Source organism: Mustela nivalis, assembly GCF_964662115.1.
Source record: "Mustela nivalis genome assembly, chromosome: 2".
NCBI classification, from domain to species: Eukaryota; Metazoa; Chordata; class Mammalia; order Carnivora; family Mustelidae; genus Mustela; species Mustela nivalis.
Window position 1 is genome coordinate 95,722,344 of NC_139021.1, and position 16,366 is coordinate 95,738,709.

Sequence of the window (16,366 nt, forward strand, 5' to 3'; positions counted from 1 at the left end):
GTGGCCAGGAGGCATGCGGGGACATGTGGAACCTGGGTCTGTGGGAATCCCTCGTGGGTCCCTTGTGGATCTGAGAATCAAAACCAGGGGTTCTCAGTGGGCACATGGGGAGGAGGTCAGCCCTTCCTTAGGGCTCCAGACACAGAGGCGCAGAGGCCTCTACCATGCCTTTCCCATCCCCCAACCCGACTCCAGGACACGCTGGGAATATGCGGTCACCAGTCACCTGTGCTTGCCCTCGCCCCCACCCGCTTTGAGACAGAGACCCCCCGGGGCTGAGGTGTGCCTACGAGAGGTTGGGAGGGACCGCAGGGTGGCCACCATTCTTTCTGAGGCCTGGGGGCTGCTGCCTTGGGGGAGGAGAGTCGACACAAGTGTCCAGTGCCCTGCGAGGGATCTGGGCACTGAACCAGCGGTTCCTGTCACAGTGCCGCCCAGCCCCCTGCTACAGCTAGAGAAGTGCTGTACCCACAACAACAGCGTCACGCTTGCCTGGAGGATGCCACCCTTCACCCACAGCCCTGTGGACGGCTACATCCTGGAGCTGGACGACGGCGACGGGGGCCAGTTCCGGGTGAGGCCCTGCTGCTTGTTTGGAGGGTTCCTAACTCTGAGGTCTCTGGACTAGCCTGTGGGGCTGCCCTCAACTCCAATGCTGCCCCCAGAGGGTACTGGCCCAAAAGCAGAGGGCTGGTGGGTCTGGACCCTTGGGAGCTGGTGCCATTCCAACAAGGGCTAGGTCTGGGCAGCCCCCGCAGGCAGAGGTGGCAGCCACAAAAAATTTAGGACAGCTTTCCTGTGAAGACTGACACAGGTCTGAGGCCAAGGAGGAGCTCAGAGAAGCTGTCACCTGCGCGGATTAACTTCCCAGTTCACCCCACCAGTGTAGTCCTACCTGTTATTCCATGTCCTCCCAGATACCCCCATTCGCGCAGGTCCCCCCTCCCTCAATGCCCTGTGACTCCCTGCTCTGTCTGCCTCGTGGATTGTTCTACCTGGCGAAGTGCTCTGCGTGTACAGACAGACACTTGGTAAACGGTGGTTGGGTTGGAATGACCTATGCTCATGTTCCCTGTGATGAAATATCATGGGGTTAATAAAGGAGATGGTCTTCTACTCCCCCATCTGGTAGAGACCCCAGCCCAGAACCCCTAATAGAGCTCTACCTTGAGATTTCACACAGTGAAGCTCAGGTCACTGCCAAGGTGCTTTGTGGGCAGGAGACCAGGGAGCACAAACTCTGAGTCTTCTGAGAGTTGCCCCTTTTCCTTCCTGAGGACACTAAGACACACTAGAGCAAACCAGTGCCACCACGATAGTTGTTCTGTCCTGGGGAGCTGTGCCATCTAACAAGTCTTGCCAAAGACCAATACTCCTTTTGTTTCTCTCAAGGAATTTAAGCATTTGTTGTTTCATTTTGTTTGTTTGTTTGTTTGAAAGGTCGCCTACAAGAACATAAGACTTGAGGAAAGAGCTACAGCATTCCCTTGGGAATTGTTGGGTCCCCTGTGGCTCTAGGCATTTTAGGGAAGAGAGGAACAGAGGTCGGGTCAGCAAGGAATGGCAGCAGATCACTCACTGGGCTCAGAACCTCAGAGGTCTGGCTGTGCAAAGGAGCAATGACCGGAAAGAGGTCCTGGACCGGAAATAGGGAAAAGAGCCCCTGTTTCTGAAATGGGAAGAGAAGACTGTTTTAGGCTGTGCAAAGAAGCAGCCACAAATACTGATGGCCTCTCTGCTGTGAGACATGACCAATAACAAAAGCTAGATACAGGGGCTAGAATTGATGAGGAGTCACACGTTATAGGAGGGAGAGTGTTAGCTTTGAATGCAGATAGGCCTGGACTTGAACCCTGGCTTCCACAGTGGTTCACTCTGATGCTGGGCAGGTTTTCCTACCTTGTCCATGTCTCCTCATATATAAAATATTTTAAAAAACCAATAACACCTTTCAAGAATTGTGTGAGGATTAAAATGCCTGATACAGAGCATTGCATACAGCGATTATTATTAATAACTTGGAATAACAAAGGGAGCGCCAACCCCCTAAACAATCAGATAGGAAATATGTTCAGACAAAGTAGAAACAGTGGCACAGGAGGAGGGCCAGGCTGTGCATTGGGGGAAGTTAGGTGGACAAAGGTGAGTTTGAAGTGAATGGGGAACAAAGTAAGTCCCTACTGAAGGCTCTTTGGGGTCCCGTTCAGAAATGTGTCACCCTCTCAGGAGGCTGTGAGCAACGCAGTTCTGGGGGGAGGGGTGGCAGAAGAGGGGGAGGGGGCGTGCAATGCCCCTTTCAGTCCAAATCAACTTGAACCCACCTGTGCTTGTTCACACGCTTCTGCTGTCCGCTTCTTCCCATTGAATGTACTGACCCTTCTTCTAAAAATATTGGTGATTTAGTCTAGTTAGATGCCTAGCACATGTTTCCTAGCTTAAATTCCCAGAAAAACCCAAAAATCTTCTCTTGCTCCAACCAAGGAGGAAGTGAGGTTTCTGTACCTCCATCCCCTTGGGGAGTCCTGTCTGACTGGCTAGCCTCAACAGGGCCAGGACATCCTCAGGCACCATGCCGGCTGGCTGCAGACCTGCTGTCCCTCCCTGCCTCCCTAGGACCCCCTCACACCTCCGCTCCACACAGGCAGAGGGGCTGGCCGGCCAGGGGTCAGACTCTGTGCCCAACTTGGACACGGTCTGCGACCCTGAAGCCCTCATCCAAATTCCTCTGATTCAAGAGCTCTGTGGGGGCACTAGCTCTTTGAATGTCAGTATGTTGCTAAGAGAAATGTTCCCACTAACCGAGGCATCTCCTGAGTACTCTTGGCTGTCTTTTAGGAAGTGTATGTTGGCAAAGAGACCCTGTGCACCATCGACGGTCTGCATTTCAACAGCACCTACAACGCCAGGGTCAAGGCGTTCAACTCCTCTGGCGTCGGGCCTTACAGTAAAACTGTCGTCCTGCAGACGTCTGATGGTAAGCACTCAGGGCTCAGGGTAGGACCAGATTCAGGCACTGGGGACAAGCTTCAGAAGGAGAACAGGTGGGAACACTCAGCTGCGTAGGACAGAGGGATGGAGGGAATGTGGCAGCGGAAGTGTGTGTCTCCTCTGGCTCCATCCCTGCCCTGCTCACTGTGGCCCCTTGCCTGCACGTCCCCTCCCCTGACAAGCCACCAAAAAAGAGCCCGTTCTTCACCCCACTTGCTGGACTGGGAAGGGGAACAAGCAACTGAGAAGCTCAGGGTGATCCAGGGGCTGAGAATGGGTAAGCGGTCCTGGAGAAAAGGCCACTGGTCCCTGGGCATGATGATCCCTTGAATACCTAGTGTGAGAGCCCAGATCTGAGGCTTTACACACCTCGCCGCAACCTTTCAGGTCTCTGGCAACGAGAGCGCATGGGCATTCACGGGATTTTGGTCATCTGAGTCCTTAGCAGGGAGTGATGACTTAAATAAAGAACATGTTCCAAAAAGCGTCCTTCCCACTCACCCAGACATGCCCCAGCTTCAGCTGCAGCGTCCTGGCATGGTGCCAGTCCTGTTTATTGTCATCGTGTATCCCAGCGTATCCTCTGGGTGCCCTGAGGGAAATGTGACACGCCTGGTTAGTCTCCCAAGGACGGAGGGGAGAGAGGGCAGCAGCAGATGCTCTCGCCAAAGGCACAACTGGAGATGCTTTTCTGAAAGTGGTGCAGCCCGCAGGCTCATTTTAGAAATCATGAAGAGGTCACCAGCTCTCTGCCCTCGGGGGCCCCCTAGCCTGGAGAGCAGCGGTTCTTGCCCCACGCACTGTGGTCGTAATCTTAGAGCAAGTGCCTCATTTTCCCCAGTTTGAGGGCTTGGAGAATGGAGGAGGCCACTCGATGGGCTGCGGAACAGGAGGATGGAGCTTGGTGACTTTGGTTACATCGCTTCACTTCTCTGGATGTCATATCCCACACCCAATGTCTTTAACTTAAAACCGTGTGGAGCATAAGGGAACAGTGTCCAAGACCCGGACTGCACAAGATGCATTTAGGTCTGGGCTCTGACGCCCGAATGTCTGTATTCCTTGGCAAGGTTGGGCTCATGGGATTGAGACGCTGGATGAACACAGATCTGAGAGAGAGAGAGAGAGTGTGTGTGTGTGTGTGTGTGTGTGTGTACATGTACATGTGTGCCCAGGTGTTACTCCTACAGGGAAGAACATTCAACACAGGATGCCAACTTTCTGAGAGATGCAAATGAGGCTTTCTCTGAGCCCAGGGTAGAGACCGCTAGAGATTTCCATCCCTGACTCTGCTTCCCTCCTCTCCAGTGGCCTGGTTCACCTTTGACCCCAACTCTGGGCACCGGGACATCATTTTATCCAATGACAACCAGACGGCCACGTGTAGCAGCTACGACGACCGGGTGGTGCTGGGTACAGCAGCTTTCTCCAAGGGCGTGCACTACTGGGAGCTGCACGTGGACCGGTACGACAACCACCCGGACCCCGCATTCGGGGTGGCCCGGGCCAGCGTGGTCAAGGACATGATGCTGGGCAAGGACGACAAGGCCTGGGCTATGTACGTGGACAACAACCGCAGCTGGTTCATGCACTGCAACTCCCACACGAACAGGTGCGCCGTGGTGGGGCATGCAGGGGCGAGGGCCCTGCCAGCAGCGCGTCCCTGCAGCCATCCCGGAGGTCAGGCATCGGCGGGAGGTCGGAGGGGAGAGGTGTTGCAGCTACTTGGCTGTCCAGTGTCCCTGTGGAAGTGAGTGTTTGCCTGCAGAGCCCGCCGCAGAGACTAGAGCAGCCCCAGGGCACGTGGCTTTATGGGACACTCAGCAAACCCCACAACCAGGTTTTGCCAGGCCCCTAGGCTGTCCTTCCCTTCCCAGTTCTGCTCCCCTTTCCTTTATGCACTGTTAGCTGGGGCCCAAGTCCCCGCGCAGCCGGCGCCCTCGAGGCTGTCACCAGGTCTCTGCAATGGGAGCAGGTGCCATTAGCCAGCTGCCTATTCACAAACCACAGAGGGGCCCGGTCCAGACCCCCCAGCTCTGTCTCTACCTGCTTAAACCAAACAGGGCCCAGATACACTGCCCACGGGAGGAATAACAGGAAGCACTTTTTATTTTATTTTATTTATTCAGTGTTCAAGATTGTTTATGCACCACACTCGGTGCTCCATGCAATATGTGCCCTCCTTAATACCCACCACCAGACTCACCCAACCTCCCACCCACCGCCCCTCCAAAACCCTCAGTTTGTTTCTCAGAGTCCACAGTCTCTCATGGTTCGTCTTCCTCTCCGATTTCCCCCAACTCACTTCTCCTTCCCTTCTCCTAATGTCCTCCATGTTATTCCTTATGCTCCACAAGTAAGTGAAACCATATGATAATTGACTCTCTGCTTGACTTATTTCACTCAGCATAATCTCTTCCAGTACCGTCCATGTTGATACAAAAGTTGGGTATTCACCCTTTCTGATGGAGGCATAATATTCCATAGTGTATATGGATCACATCTTCCTTATGCATTTGTCCGTTGAAGGGCATCTTGTCTCTTTCCACAGTTTGGCATCTGTGGCCATTGCTGCTATGAACACTGGGGAACAGATGGCCCTTCTTTTCACTACATCTGTATCTTCGGGGTAAATACCCAGGAGTGTAATTGCAGGGTCATAGGGAAGTTCTATTTTTAATTTCCTGAGGAATCTCCACACTGTTCTCCAAAGCAGCTGCACCAACTTGCATTCCCACCAACAGTGGAAGAGGGTTCCCCTTTCTCCACATCCCCTCCAACACATGTTGCTTCTTGCCTTGTTAATTTTGGCCATTCTAACTGGCGTAAGGTGGTACCTCCCTGTGGTTTTGGTTTGAATCTCATGGCTAGTGACAATGAACTTTTTTCATGTGTCTGTTAGCCATTTGTATACATGGCGCCTGAGGCTTACAGTATCTCATTCAGTTCTCACCAGTATACAAAAGTCCTTTTACAGATTCTAGGAAGGGTTTGGGTTAAACAAGTGTCCCAAGTCACAGCACTACCTCGAGGCGCTGTCAGAGCCCCGCCAGAGTCCCGCCTCCGCTTCTCTGTGGGGTTGGGGAGCAGGTAGGACCCTGGGTAGGGGGCTGCGATAGAGGAGCCCTGCACCGCCCCAGGGCAGAGGCCCCACTTGGATGGGAAGCCCGTGTGCGCACCTCGGACCGGTCTCTACCGCCACCCGGTGGTCAGTGTCTGAATAGCACCAGGGGCCGGCTCCAGTTCCTTTTCTCCACCCTGGGCTCAGCACACCCTGGGGGAACCTGCCCTCTTGGGAAGCCCTTTTCCAGTCAGCGCCCCAGGTTTTTCCCACGACCTTCCTCATGACCTTGCTCTCTGCCCTGCCTGCAGCTGGTGAGCTTGTGCCCCATCAGGAAGAGGGTAAAAATGGGTTTTCTTGTCAGCGTGGAGCCTCTTAGCTGGGGGTAGAGACCTCAGCCCTCAGCTGAGGGAAGGGCGTCTGGTGGACCTGCTTCTAACACGGAGAGGAGGCAGGTCGGCCAGGGCCCCCGCAGCACAGTGCAGCTCACCGATGCTTCTTGCAGAGGGGACGTGAACTCCCACCGTGGCCAAATGTGGGATCAGGGATGCTTATCAGAGCGTCACGACTTAGCCTCAGGCTCCACCGCTGGCGCCCACAGGATGGCGACTCCAACAGGGGACTTGGTCGCAGGTGTCTGGGCCGTTTCTGAGATGAGCTAAAGCCCCATGGACCTTCTGAAATCTCCTGGAGGCCTGGCTGTCTGTCTCTTTGTGGCTCTCAACTTCTCACGGGTTAAAGCTGTCTAGGGCACCAAGTTCGTTCCTTTCCTTGGCAGATAAAGGAGCCTTCCTTCCCCACTCCAGGTTTCTAAGTGGGACCTGCTCATCAAAACCCGAAAACTCCCTGGGGGTTCAAGTCTCAGGGACTGTGAGGGTAAACGGGACAGAATAAGCTGGTTCCCCCAGGGTAAGGAAGCAAACATGAGGGGTAAGGTCTTCCTGTGTGGCCCTTAACTGGTGAGTGCGCTTCAGGAAAAGTCTCATAGCCCAGAAGAAGAGCTCCCTGCATGGCCAGGGGGGCTGTGTGTCGGGGAGGATATTCCGAGCATCCTTTAAGTGACTCAGAGCCATCACCTCCATCCCAAGCTGGGTGTGGTTGGTGATGGGGCTTCCTGGGGCTTCTCTTCCCAGGACGGAAGGTGGTGTGTGCAAGGGGGCCACTGTTGGCGTGCTCCTGGACCTGAATAAGCACACTCTGACCTTCTTCATCAACGGGCAGCAGCAAGGCCCCACCGCCTTCAGCCACGTGGAGGGGGTCTTCATGCCAGCCCTCAGCCTCAACCGTAACGTGCAGGTACTGTGTACCCTCGAGGCAGGAGCCCATCTGATGGCTCCCCTCGGGGCTCGGGGGCTTCCACAGGGCACTTGGACAACGTGGGCTGTAGGGCAGCTGACTGTCGTGTGCCCGGGCAGAGAGCCACCTCCCCTCAGCCCACCTTTCCTGGAGACGGTCTCTCCGGCGTGATCAAGTCTCACTTACTCACTTGAAATAAGCAGAGGCTCTAAGCCGGTGGCCAGGTGTGTGCTGGGCTTTCCGGGCGAGGCTCTCCCCTGAGAGGAAAAACACACAAGTGGGCTGGAAGAGACTTGTCCGAGGGGCTGTGAGTTTCCTTCTGCTCCGTCTCGCCCTTCTCTGCTCCCTCTGGCTCCCATATGAAGTAGGCAAGAAAGATGTCCTTTTAGATCTCAGGGCTGGGCCGTCCCCAGGGAGGGCTCAGGAGGCCGCAAAAGGATAGAGACAGAATGGGAGCCCGGATGGGTGTGTGTCGGGGGGAGAGTAAAGTGGAGGCAGCACCCTTGGCCTCTGGCAGAGCCCTCCTCCCACGGGGGTCCTGCTTTGTGGTGCCCACTGGCTCTGAGTACTGACAGGGCTGCGTCCATCACTGATGGATTGATTTGTACCCCTGCTTGCTCACGGGAGGGCTTTGAGGCAGCCTGAAACGTGGGCTGTCCTCCCACCTGGTTAATAGAACAGGTGCCCGAAAGGCACGGGGGCCACGGAAAGAAAGCAGAAACAAATACATAACCGCGAGGGCCATACGCCTGCTGCAACAGAGCCTCGGCCTTGTCTGGGCTCCTGGCTGCCAGGACAAAGTGGGCTGTCCGGGCACAAACCAGCTCCTCGGGGCAAACTGGTGGACACTGCAGGAGTGAAATTGAGCCACACAGCAAACAGTGTAGCCCACAAGAGAGAGAGAAGCCCTTGGGATGCTGCCTGTGGCCACCCACTGTGCTCTGTGAGGGGTTTTCATGGTGGCCTCCCCCACCCTCACTCAGCCCGCCTTCTTTTTCAGGTCACTCTGCACACAGGACTGGAAGTGCCGACAAACCTGGGGCGGCCCAAGCTGTCCGGCAACTAGCCTCCCAGCTCCAACTGCTCACCGGCATCTGGGAAGAGCCCCCCGCCCCTCACTACGTTCAAAGAACCCACAAGGGTAGGACGATCATGTCACAGGTGCAGTCCCAGCAGCCACTGAGTAACTTAGAGAAAAGTTTTCTTTGGGAGATGCAGAAGAGGTCTGCGAGCCATGCTTGTTGGGGCGACTGGTTAAACTGGCCACTTGCGAAAGTAACCACTGCTTGATGGTGAACGTGGGTATGTGTCCCTATCATATCTCCTAGACGTTGCAAATACTCCCAAGAAGGACCTTTCTCATGTTTCCTGCCATCTGTTTTCAAAGCTTGTCTTTTGGGGGAAGGAGGCACCAGGAGGGCAGACCGGCACCCCGAGAGCAGGAGGCAGGAAGACAGTTTGGATTCATATGCTCCAAGCGTTGACCCTTCACCGGGACACCACTCAGTCCCGAGGCTACAGGTTCTCACCTTCGCCAGGAAATGTGATCCTTTTGCTTGTAGGTCCTGGAGGTTCCACTCGGTTATGCCCTTGCAAACCTCATCCAAGGTCGATAGAAAGGGGCACTGATTTGGACCTTCCCACTCCCACTGAACTGCTGAGAACCTTTTAAAATGGTTTTCTTTGGTCCTTCATTAATCAACCAGTCTCTCTTTCTCTCTGTCTCTCTCTCTCTCTCTCTCTCTCTCTCTTTCTCTTGCACGCATGCGCACACACACACCACGCACGTAGTTTGCTAAAATTCATTCACTCGGTTGTTCGTTCTTAAACACAAAGGAAAACACGGACATCGGAATGATAATGTGAGGAGTCGTCACCTGGTGGCTCTTTCTGGAACTGCAAGCCTGTCTGAGTTGCTCTCTTCCAGACCGGGGGTCCCCTCTCCCCCCTTCCCAACTCAGAGCAGGAAAGGTGGGAGGCCCTGGGGAAGCCGCTTAGAGCCGCCGCCCCTTGCTTGGAGACCCGCCCTACTGTTATCCTGGAAGCAGGAGGTGGCCCCAGGGGCAGGCGTGGTTCTGCTCTGGCAGGGGAGGGGGCAGTTCCTCGAAGAATATCAGTGAGTTCCTCGCCCCTCAGTCTCCCGGGAGGAGTTTGGGTGTCCAGATCTCTAGAGGCCCAGGTGGGGCCTCCTTGCTGGGAACACAGACCTTGTCCCAGGAGACGCGCAGGAGTGATTTGTGTTTCTGGGAAAGAGAGCTCGCTTTTGGGGCTCTGAGCCTGGAGCCTGCCTTGCTCCTGTCCCTAGAGCACCTTCCCGTCCTCTTCTTCTTTTCCTCCTTGTCTCCTGCCACTCCACTTTCCATCTGGTAGTGAAACGTTCTGTCTCCTTTTTAAAAGAATCTATTTTATCAAGCATTTTATTTTGTCCACTTGTTCGGATTTTTATAAAACTCAGCCCGTAAACCGGCAGCAACTGTGTTGACTCGGTTCTACCTGCTTGTTGAGACGCTGCCCTTGCTTTCTGAGTCTCCCCGGCCGATGCTGTGTAGACCCTGCCCCTAGCAGCAGATCCGACAATCCTACCTCAGAGCCCACGCCCTTGGACTGCAAGCCTGCCTTGTCTCCGCCTTGAGGGCAGGTGTGGCTGGCTAGGCCAGCCACCGGCGTCTTCAGGAGCTGCCTGGTGCTGTCTCAGCCTCCGTGTCCGGTCCTGGTAGCCACCTGCCAGGGATGCTGAGGTCCTGCCTCTTCATTCTCTGCCTGCTACGTGGTTCCTTGGGTGCACGGAGGCACTCCTTGTCCTGTCCTGGAGCTCTGCCAGATCCCCCCGCTGGGGATGTCCCTCCAGGACCCCAGGCTACCGCCTGTCCTCTCGGCAACTGCCTCTCTCCTCTTTGCTTCCACTTGCCTTTGGTTCGCTCCTTAGCCATAGCTCCGGGTGGACTCAGCTTGGAAGACGGAGAGGATTCCTAAAGATTGGAGGACACAGAGGAGCCATGGCCTTCCTGGGGCTGATGAAGCTTGGCTGATGGGCCCAGACGTATCGGCTGAGGGAGAAGAACCACCAGGGCCCTGGGAGTGACATCAGGAGTGAGTGTGGCTGGGAAGACGGTGGTGGCTCTCCGTAGCAGGGTCCCAGTGTGAGGCTGGGGAGCATCCAGAGTGTCCGAAGCTGGCCCCGGCTCTGCCTCATTGGAGAGGAGCTGCTCCAGGTCAGTCAGCTGGACTTGGTACCACGCTCAGGACAGCCAGCGCCTCGGTCAGAGGGAGATAGGAACAAGGAGAAGGGAAAGTCCCACAATGGCAGGGGGTCTCTTTGGGATATAAAAGGTGGTTTTCCAGAGGGAAGCTTCCAGAATCCCTCACTCCTGTGAGGGCCCAGAGCAGGCACCTTGCTACCTTTGCCAACTCCTCCAGGAGCCCAGCAGCAATACGGCCGATGCCAGGCCCCCTGTCAGGCTGTCCTACAGCCACCTCTCCTGTCCTCAGCACAATACACCTTTCAGGGACAAGAACGGACCGAAGAGAGAAGGCAGGTCCATGCCACACACCTGTGTTTTTGAGCGACCAGCAAAACGAAGAATGAATCATCAACAGCTCGGGGCTTTATGTCACCCTCCCAGGAGGCCCCTGGTATGTGGAGTTGAGATGACCAGTCATGGGTTTCTTATCTGCCATCGAATTCCCTGTCCCTTTACAATGAACGTGGTGGCATTTTTGTACATAAAATTATATCAGGACGATGCTTGTTTGTTGGCTGGCCAAGGGATAACTTGGTGTTTGTCGTTGAGCAGTTTCGGTGAGAAAGGAGTTCAGAGTAACTTAGATGGTCAAGTTCCACTGCATTGTAAATAATGGCTAACATAGTTCTGCGGTTTGTTCTTTGCTGGTGAGCAAGTTTGGTCGAAGTGTATGCCTTCCCTTCTAGAACTAATCCTTTTTAAAAAGTGTCCCCATAGCTAGTCACTGCATAGCATCCTAGCTCCCAATTCAAAGCAATGTAAGACACCACATGCAGCCCTGCCTCCCCCTCTCTGTCCTGTTTAGGAAAATAATGATTCTAATTAAAGTGGACATCAGTAATCCTGACCCACAAAACAAATGACCTAAAAGCTATAAAACTGTATATAGTTCTAGGCTGAATCCTCAGCCATATATGAACTCCATGGTTGTGACAGCACTGTCAAGTGCCCCGTGGCCCGCTGACAGGGAGGAGGCTGGGGAGTGAGCCTGGGGATGGGAACAGGCCCGTCCTCCTTGGTCTGGGTGCCAAGGAATGCCCCACCTTTCTCTGCCCACCAGAGCACTCCCCGGAAAGGATGAGGACGACGCAGGTCCTGTGTGTCATCCTTACGGGGATATTTGCATTTTAGCCTTAATTCTGACTGCAAGTGAAAGGCTCGCCCCACACCCCTTGAAGGTGTGTTTCAGCAGAGAGGTGGGCAGCTCTTACACAAAGCTGTTGCGGGTTCGACCCCGTGGCCTCCTGCTCATGGTGAGGTAGTGAGGGTAGGGAAGAGCCCTGGGCAAGGCGGGATTCAGCATGGTAATGCTGGGAAATGCTGTCACAAGGCCCGTCGATGATGCTGGGTTCCTCGGTGTCAGTGACATTTTGGGGTGGGTAACTCTCTTACTGTGGGCGGTCCTGTGTGCTGTAGGATGGTTAACTGCATCCTTGGCCTCCACCCACAAGAGGCCAGTAGCGCCCCCCTCCCAAGTTTGCTGCGATGACTACGCGTCTACAGACATTGCCAGCCGTCCCCTGCGGGACATCCTGGGCCGAGAGCCACTGGTTTGTCCTGTGTCCACATGTAGAGTGACGGGTGAGGCTTCACGCCAGTGTTAGACAGAAAGCCTGTATCACCGGGCTGTGGGCCTTCCTCCTAACCCCCAAGCCCAGGATGCGCCAGAGGGCTGCAGCATTCTGCCGGCAGGGGAAGGTGGGGAAGATGGCGTGAGCCACAAAAAGAAGCTGAGGGGTCAGATCTCACTCCATACTCCCTGCGGATGCCCCCCCCCCCCCGCTCCGCAGCCCCACTCCTAGAAGGCAAACACTTGTTACCTTCTTTTTCCTTGGCCACGTTTGACCAGAAGCAACAGGAAATTCTTAATGGATTTGTGACCTTTCTCTGGTTTTAAAAATCAAATCCAATCTCCTTAAAAGGTATTTAAGGTCTGCGCTGATTCCAGGACATCTCCACTTCTATTTCTCAAGTAAGCCGTGTTCAAGGGATCGCATGCCTTGGCAGTCCTCCCTGGAGAGAACAGGATCCTGGTGGCTTTAACTTTGAATGGACTGGAAAATCATGGCATGGGTGTGGGCAAATGTCTTAAATCTTTCTGTGCCTCTGTATCCCCACCCGAAAATGGAACGAGTCATACTAACCTACCTCCTCTGATGTATTGTGAGGATTATAGAATAACACTTTTTAAAGGAAAAAAAATAATAGTCTTTCATCTATTGAGTCTAAGCTAATGGTTCCCATTCAGTGAATCAAGCCTGTGTGGTGACTTTTCAGAATGTTCTCTGACCACAGACAGTGTCTTCCATCCCAGCCTAGTAGGACCAGGAGCATGTGTTTATTACACTGTTGCCTGGCCTTGAGGAGGGGAAATTTCGACATGTAAAATAGGCTTCACATGACCATACAAAGCAACAAAACACCCCAAATGTCCCCATTGCCAGTGAGGCCTGTTTTAATGGTACTTTTTGTACAAAGTGCCGTAAACAGGCTGTGTATCAGCATCTCATTGTTCGTCCCAAAGGCATCTGAGTGCAGAAGCCCACATAAGACCTGGAAAGAGGTTAACCTGCCTTTCCGGCCACCTCGGTCACCTTAAGTTCTAGTATCTAAGGTGTCCCCCACCCGTTGTGTAACTCCATTGTCTCCCAAGATGTCAGGCAGGGGAGCAGCTCTGAGAACCAATGTCTAAGAGTAAGGCGGGAGGCCCCTGCTGGGCGGTCATCCGGCCCTGGGACTCCCCTTGTTCTACCTGCTAAGGGGGGTCTGGGTAGGGGGGACTCCAGGCTCTCTCAGTGAACGAGGCTGACTTCAGCCAGGGGTTGGGAGTCGAGACCTTACAGGGGAGTCTCGTCTGGAGGCGCCACTATTCTCTCAGAGTGCTGCTCCTGGAGGGAACAGGCTGCCCACCCTGGTCCTGGGGAAGACCCGGGCGAGGTGGACACCGCTCATCAGGCCAGGCCCTCAGGCAGGCAGGCTCCGAGGAGAGCCCAGAAACAGACTTCGGGTTTGAAAAGTGACCGCCGCGGCTGTGGGAGTGGGAACATGACTGGCGTCTGCTGGGTGAGAGCCCAGCGTGGGGCCAAGCTGGACCTTTCCAGTTCCTCCCATACCCGGTGACTGGGCGTCCCTCGCTCCCAGCTTCCTCGGCACCTAGAGGACGCACAGAGGGAGCAAGGCAGAAGATGTTAAATGCATGAGGTAGAATTGCTGCTTTCCCACTAAACTGTGTATTAAGCATGAGAGATTTGTTTAACGTTGGCAAAGGAATTTTAAAAAGTAACAAACTTTGTGTCCTTGTTTTGACTGCCCAGAGAACATCCCCGTGCCTGCCTTTCTTTACCTGTTTTCTCCCTGCTCCCCGCCCTCGCATCCACTTCCCGTGAGAGTTGGTATCTGGAGGCAGCTCTTGGTCCGGTTCGTGTTCACGTCCCACTGGAAACACAGGGAGTGGCGGGGGGAGAGAGGGAGGAGGCGGGGGAAGGGGTGGGGAGGAAAGCAACTTTTTTCTAATTTTTGTATTGGTACCCACAAGCGTTTGTATTTTTTGAATTGCAAACACTGTGTTTTCTGGTCTTTGGGGGTCGGTTGAACTTTGTGTATTGCCTTTTGGAAAACCTGAGTTTTATCACAGTCTTACGCAGATTTGAAATAAATTCTTTTGACACTGCCAACACCTGAAAGACGAGGCACAGTCTGTAACCCGCGCTCAGCCACCAGGTGCGCGTTTGGCCGCCACGGGCCCTGCGTGCAGGGTGGAGGCGGTGGGAGGGGAGGCCACGGGAGGGGAGGTGGCGGGAGGGGAGGCCACCTCTCCCCCAGAGGTCCCAGGCCTTCCACGGCGCCAGAGTCAATCCTGCCGCTGCTGCGCGCAGACCAGGTGTTGGGGCGGTTCATGGCACATCTGAAAGCACAGGGCGCTCACGAATCCATTCCTACAAGAGGTGACAGGGCTGGCGTTGATAGCAGGGAACATCACGGTGACGATACAGCCATGAATAAAATACTGATCAGGGCTTACAAGACACTGGGAGTTGGGGAAGACATCCTCATCTCTGAGCTCCTAGAAGACTGGCCAGCCCCTTCAACCACACAGACTGCGCCCAGGGGGTCCACCCTAAAAGTTCCCTCCCTGTGGCCTGCCTCAAAGTGTGATCCCCAGGAACACCCGCCCCGCATGCCTCCTGCCAGCCCTTTCGGCCGGGCCTCAGGGCTCAGTCACCTGCCAGATCCCGGGACCGCTGACCTCAGGGGCCGTTGCAGACTGAGACGGGGCAGCATGGCGTTCACTCGCAGGGGCCCTGCAGGGCACCCCCCTTGAAAGCAAAGGAAGCAAGACCGGCCACGGAGAGGTCGAGCTGTGACACAGACCCAGTGAAGGACCCAGCCGGGCTTTGATGGCCTCATGTCAATCCAGCACGGACTGTGCACCCCACCCCACCCCACCCCACCCGGGGAGGGAGGTGACATGATCCCTGCTCAGAACAATGAAGTGACAAGCACTTGTTCCTAAAAGGGGATCTGAGTGAGAGGCATCACAGCGCCCACCACCACCATCCTGGTGCCACAGACCCACCCTCCATTCAAGCCTGGGGAGAAGCTCTTCCAGAATGCCAGTGAGGGAGGCTTAGGGAAGGCCAGGGACTCAAACTACATTCCCCGTCACTGCAGCTGGCCTTGGAGCTGCACGGGACGCTCACGGTCTGTCAGTCCCGACTCCACTCGCCCTCACCTAGTCCCCCTCTCTTATTTGTGATCCAGACCCTCATCCCAGGGTTCCAAGCCTCGGGTCACCAGGCCCTTCTCCCCCCGGGTTGCTGCGTTTGTCTATTTGCCATCAAAATCAGGCGAAAAGAGTATGAAGAGATGCCTGAGGGGACGGCAGCCTGGGTGCAGCTTCCTGCCTGCCCCACTGGTGACAGCAGCCCTGACAGGGTCACCCCTGTGTGACTGTTCTTATAGGGACAACCACCTTGGTTCAGTGGGACATGTGCTGTTTCTTCTGGGAAGCAGGGGCTCCAGGTCCATGGGGCCAAGAGCTGTGGGGACAGGAATCTCAAGGTCCTTAAGTGGGTCACTGGGAAGAACGGTAGGCGGGGTGTCGTGTGGAGCAACACTGATCCACCAGACAGTGTCCAGGACAGGAAGAAACCCCCGCGAAGGAGAAACAGCAGTGTGCAGGCTGTAAGGGAACACAGATGCAGTCACTGGTCTATTCCATTCTGAACTGGTCTGAACTGGTCCGTTCCCTTTGTGGCTTCTAGTTAGAATCTTCCTCTTCCTTTGGATGGCTGTTTTTCTTTCTTCCTTTTTTTTTTTTTTTTTAAGATTTTTATTTATTTATCTGAGAGAAAAAAACGTAAGAGAGCTTGCACGAGCAGGGGAAGGGGCAGAGGGAGAAGCAGGCTGGGAGCCTGACAACCCGGGACTTGATCCCAGGTCCCTGGGATCATAACCTAAGTAAGCCAAAGGCAGACACTCAACCACTGAGCCACAGACACCCCCAGATGACTGTTTTTCCTGGGGGCTTCTCTCTGCTGCTCATCTTGCTGGAAGAAACCTTCTCAACAGGGAAATAAAAAGCATGGTCTTAAGCCGGATCTCCAACCCTTAAAATACAGGTTTCTTTTAGCCTCTAAACGTTTTAGAGCTCCCAATGGTAACAAAGCCACTCTTTAAGTATTAATTCAGTAAATTACAAAGTGAAACCCAAACAAGGTGAGTAGTTTATACATGGAACTTTTCCAGAACTGAGCAGCCTATGGGTCCAGAGTCTTGG

At 54.6% G+C, this 16,366-nt stretch overlaps 1 protein-coding gene across 4 annotated transcripts in view; it reads left to right on the forward strand.

Moving 5' to 3' along the window:
• Positions 1-14,261, forward strand: part of TRIM67 (tripartite motif containing 67) — a 357,821-nt gene extending 343,560 nt beyond the window's left edge. For all 4 annotated transcript variants that reach the window (XM_082718918.1, XM_082718917.1, XM_082718920.1 and 1 more), the window contains 5 exons: positions 429-574; positions 2,836-2,974; positions 4,297-4,600; positions 7,183-7,345; positions 8,346-14,261. In XM_082718918.1, the coding sequence (XP_082575044.1) occupies positions 429-574; positions 2,836-2,974; positions 4,297-4,600; positions 7,183-7,345; positions 8,346-8,411 (818 nt within the window). In that variant the 3' untranslated portion in view covers positions 8,412-14,261. The remainder of the gene's footprint in view (positions 1-428; positions 575-2,835; positions 2,975-4,296; positions 4,601-7,182; positions 7,346-8,345) is intronic.
• The last annotated feature ends 2,105 nt before the right edge of the window (positions 14,262-16,366 follow it).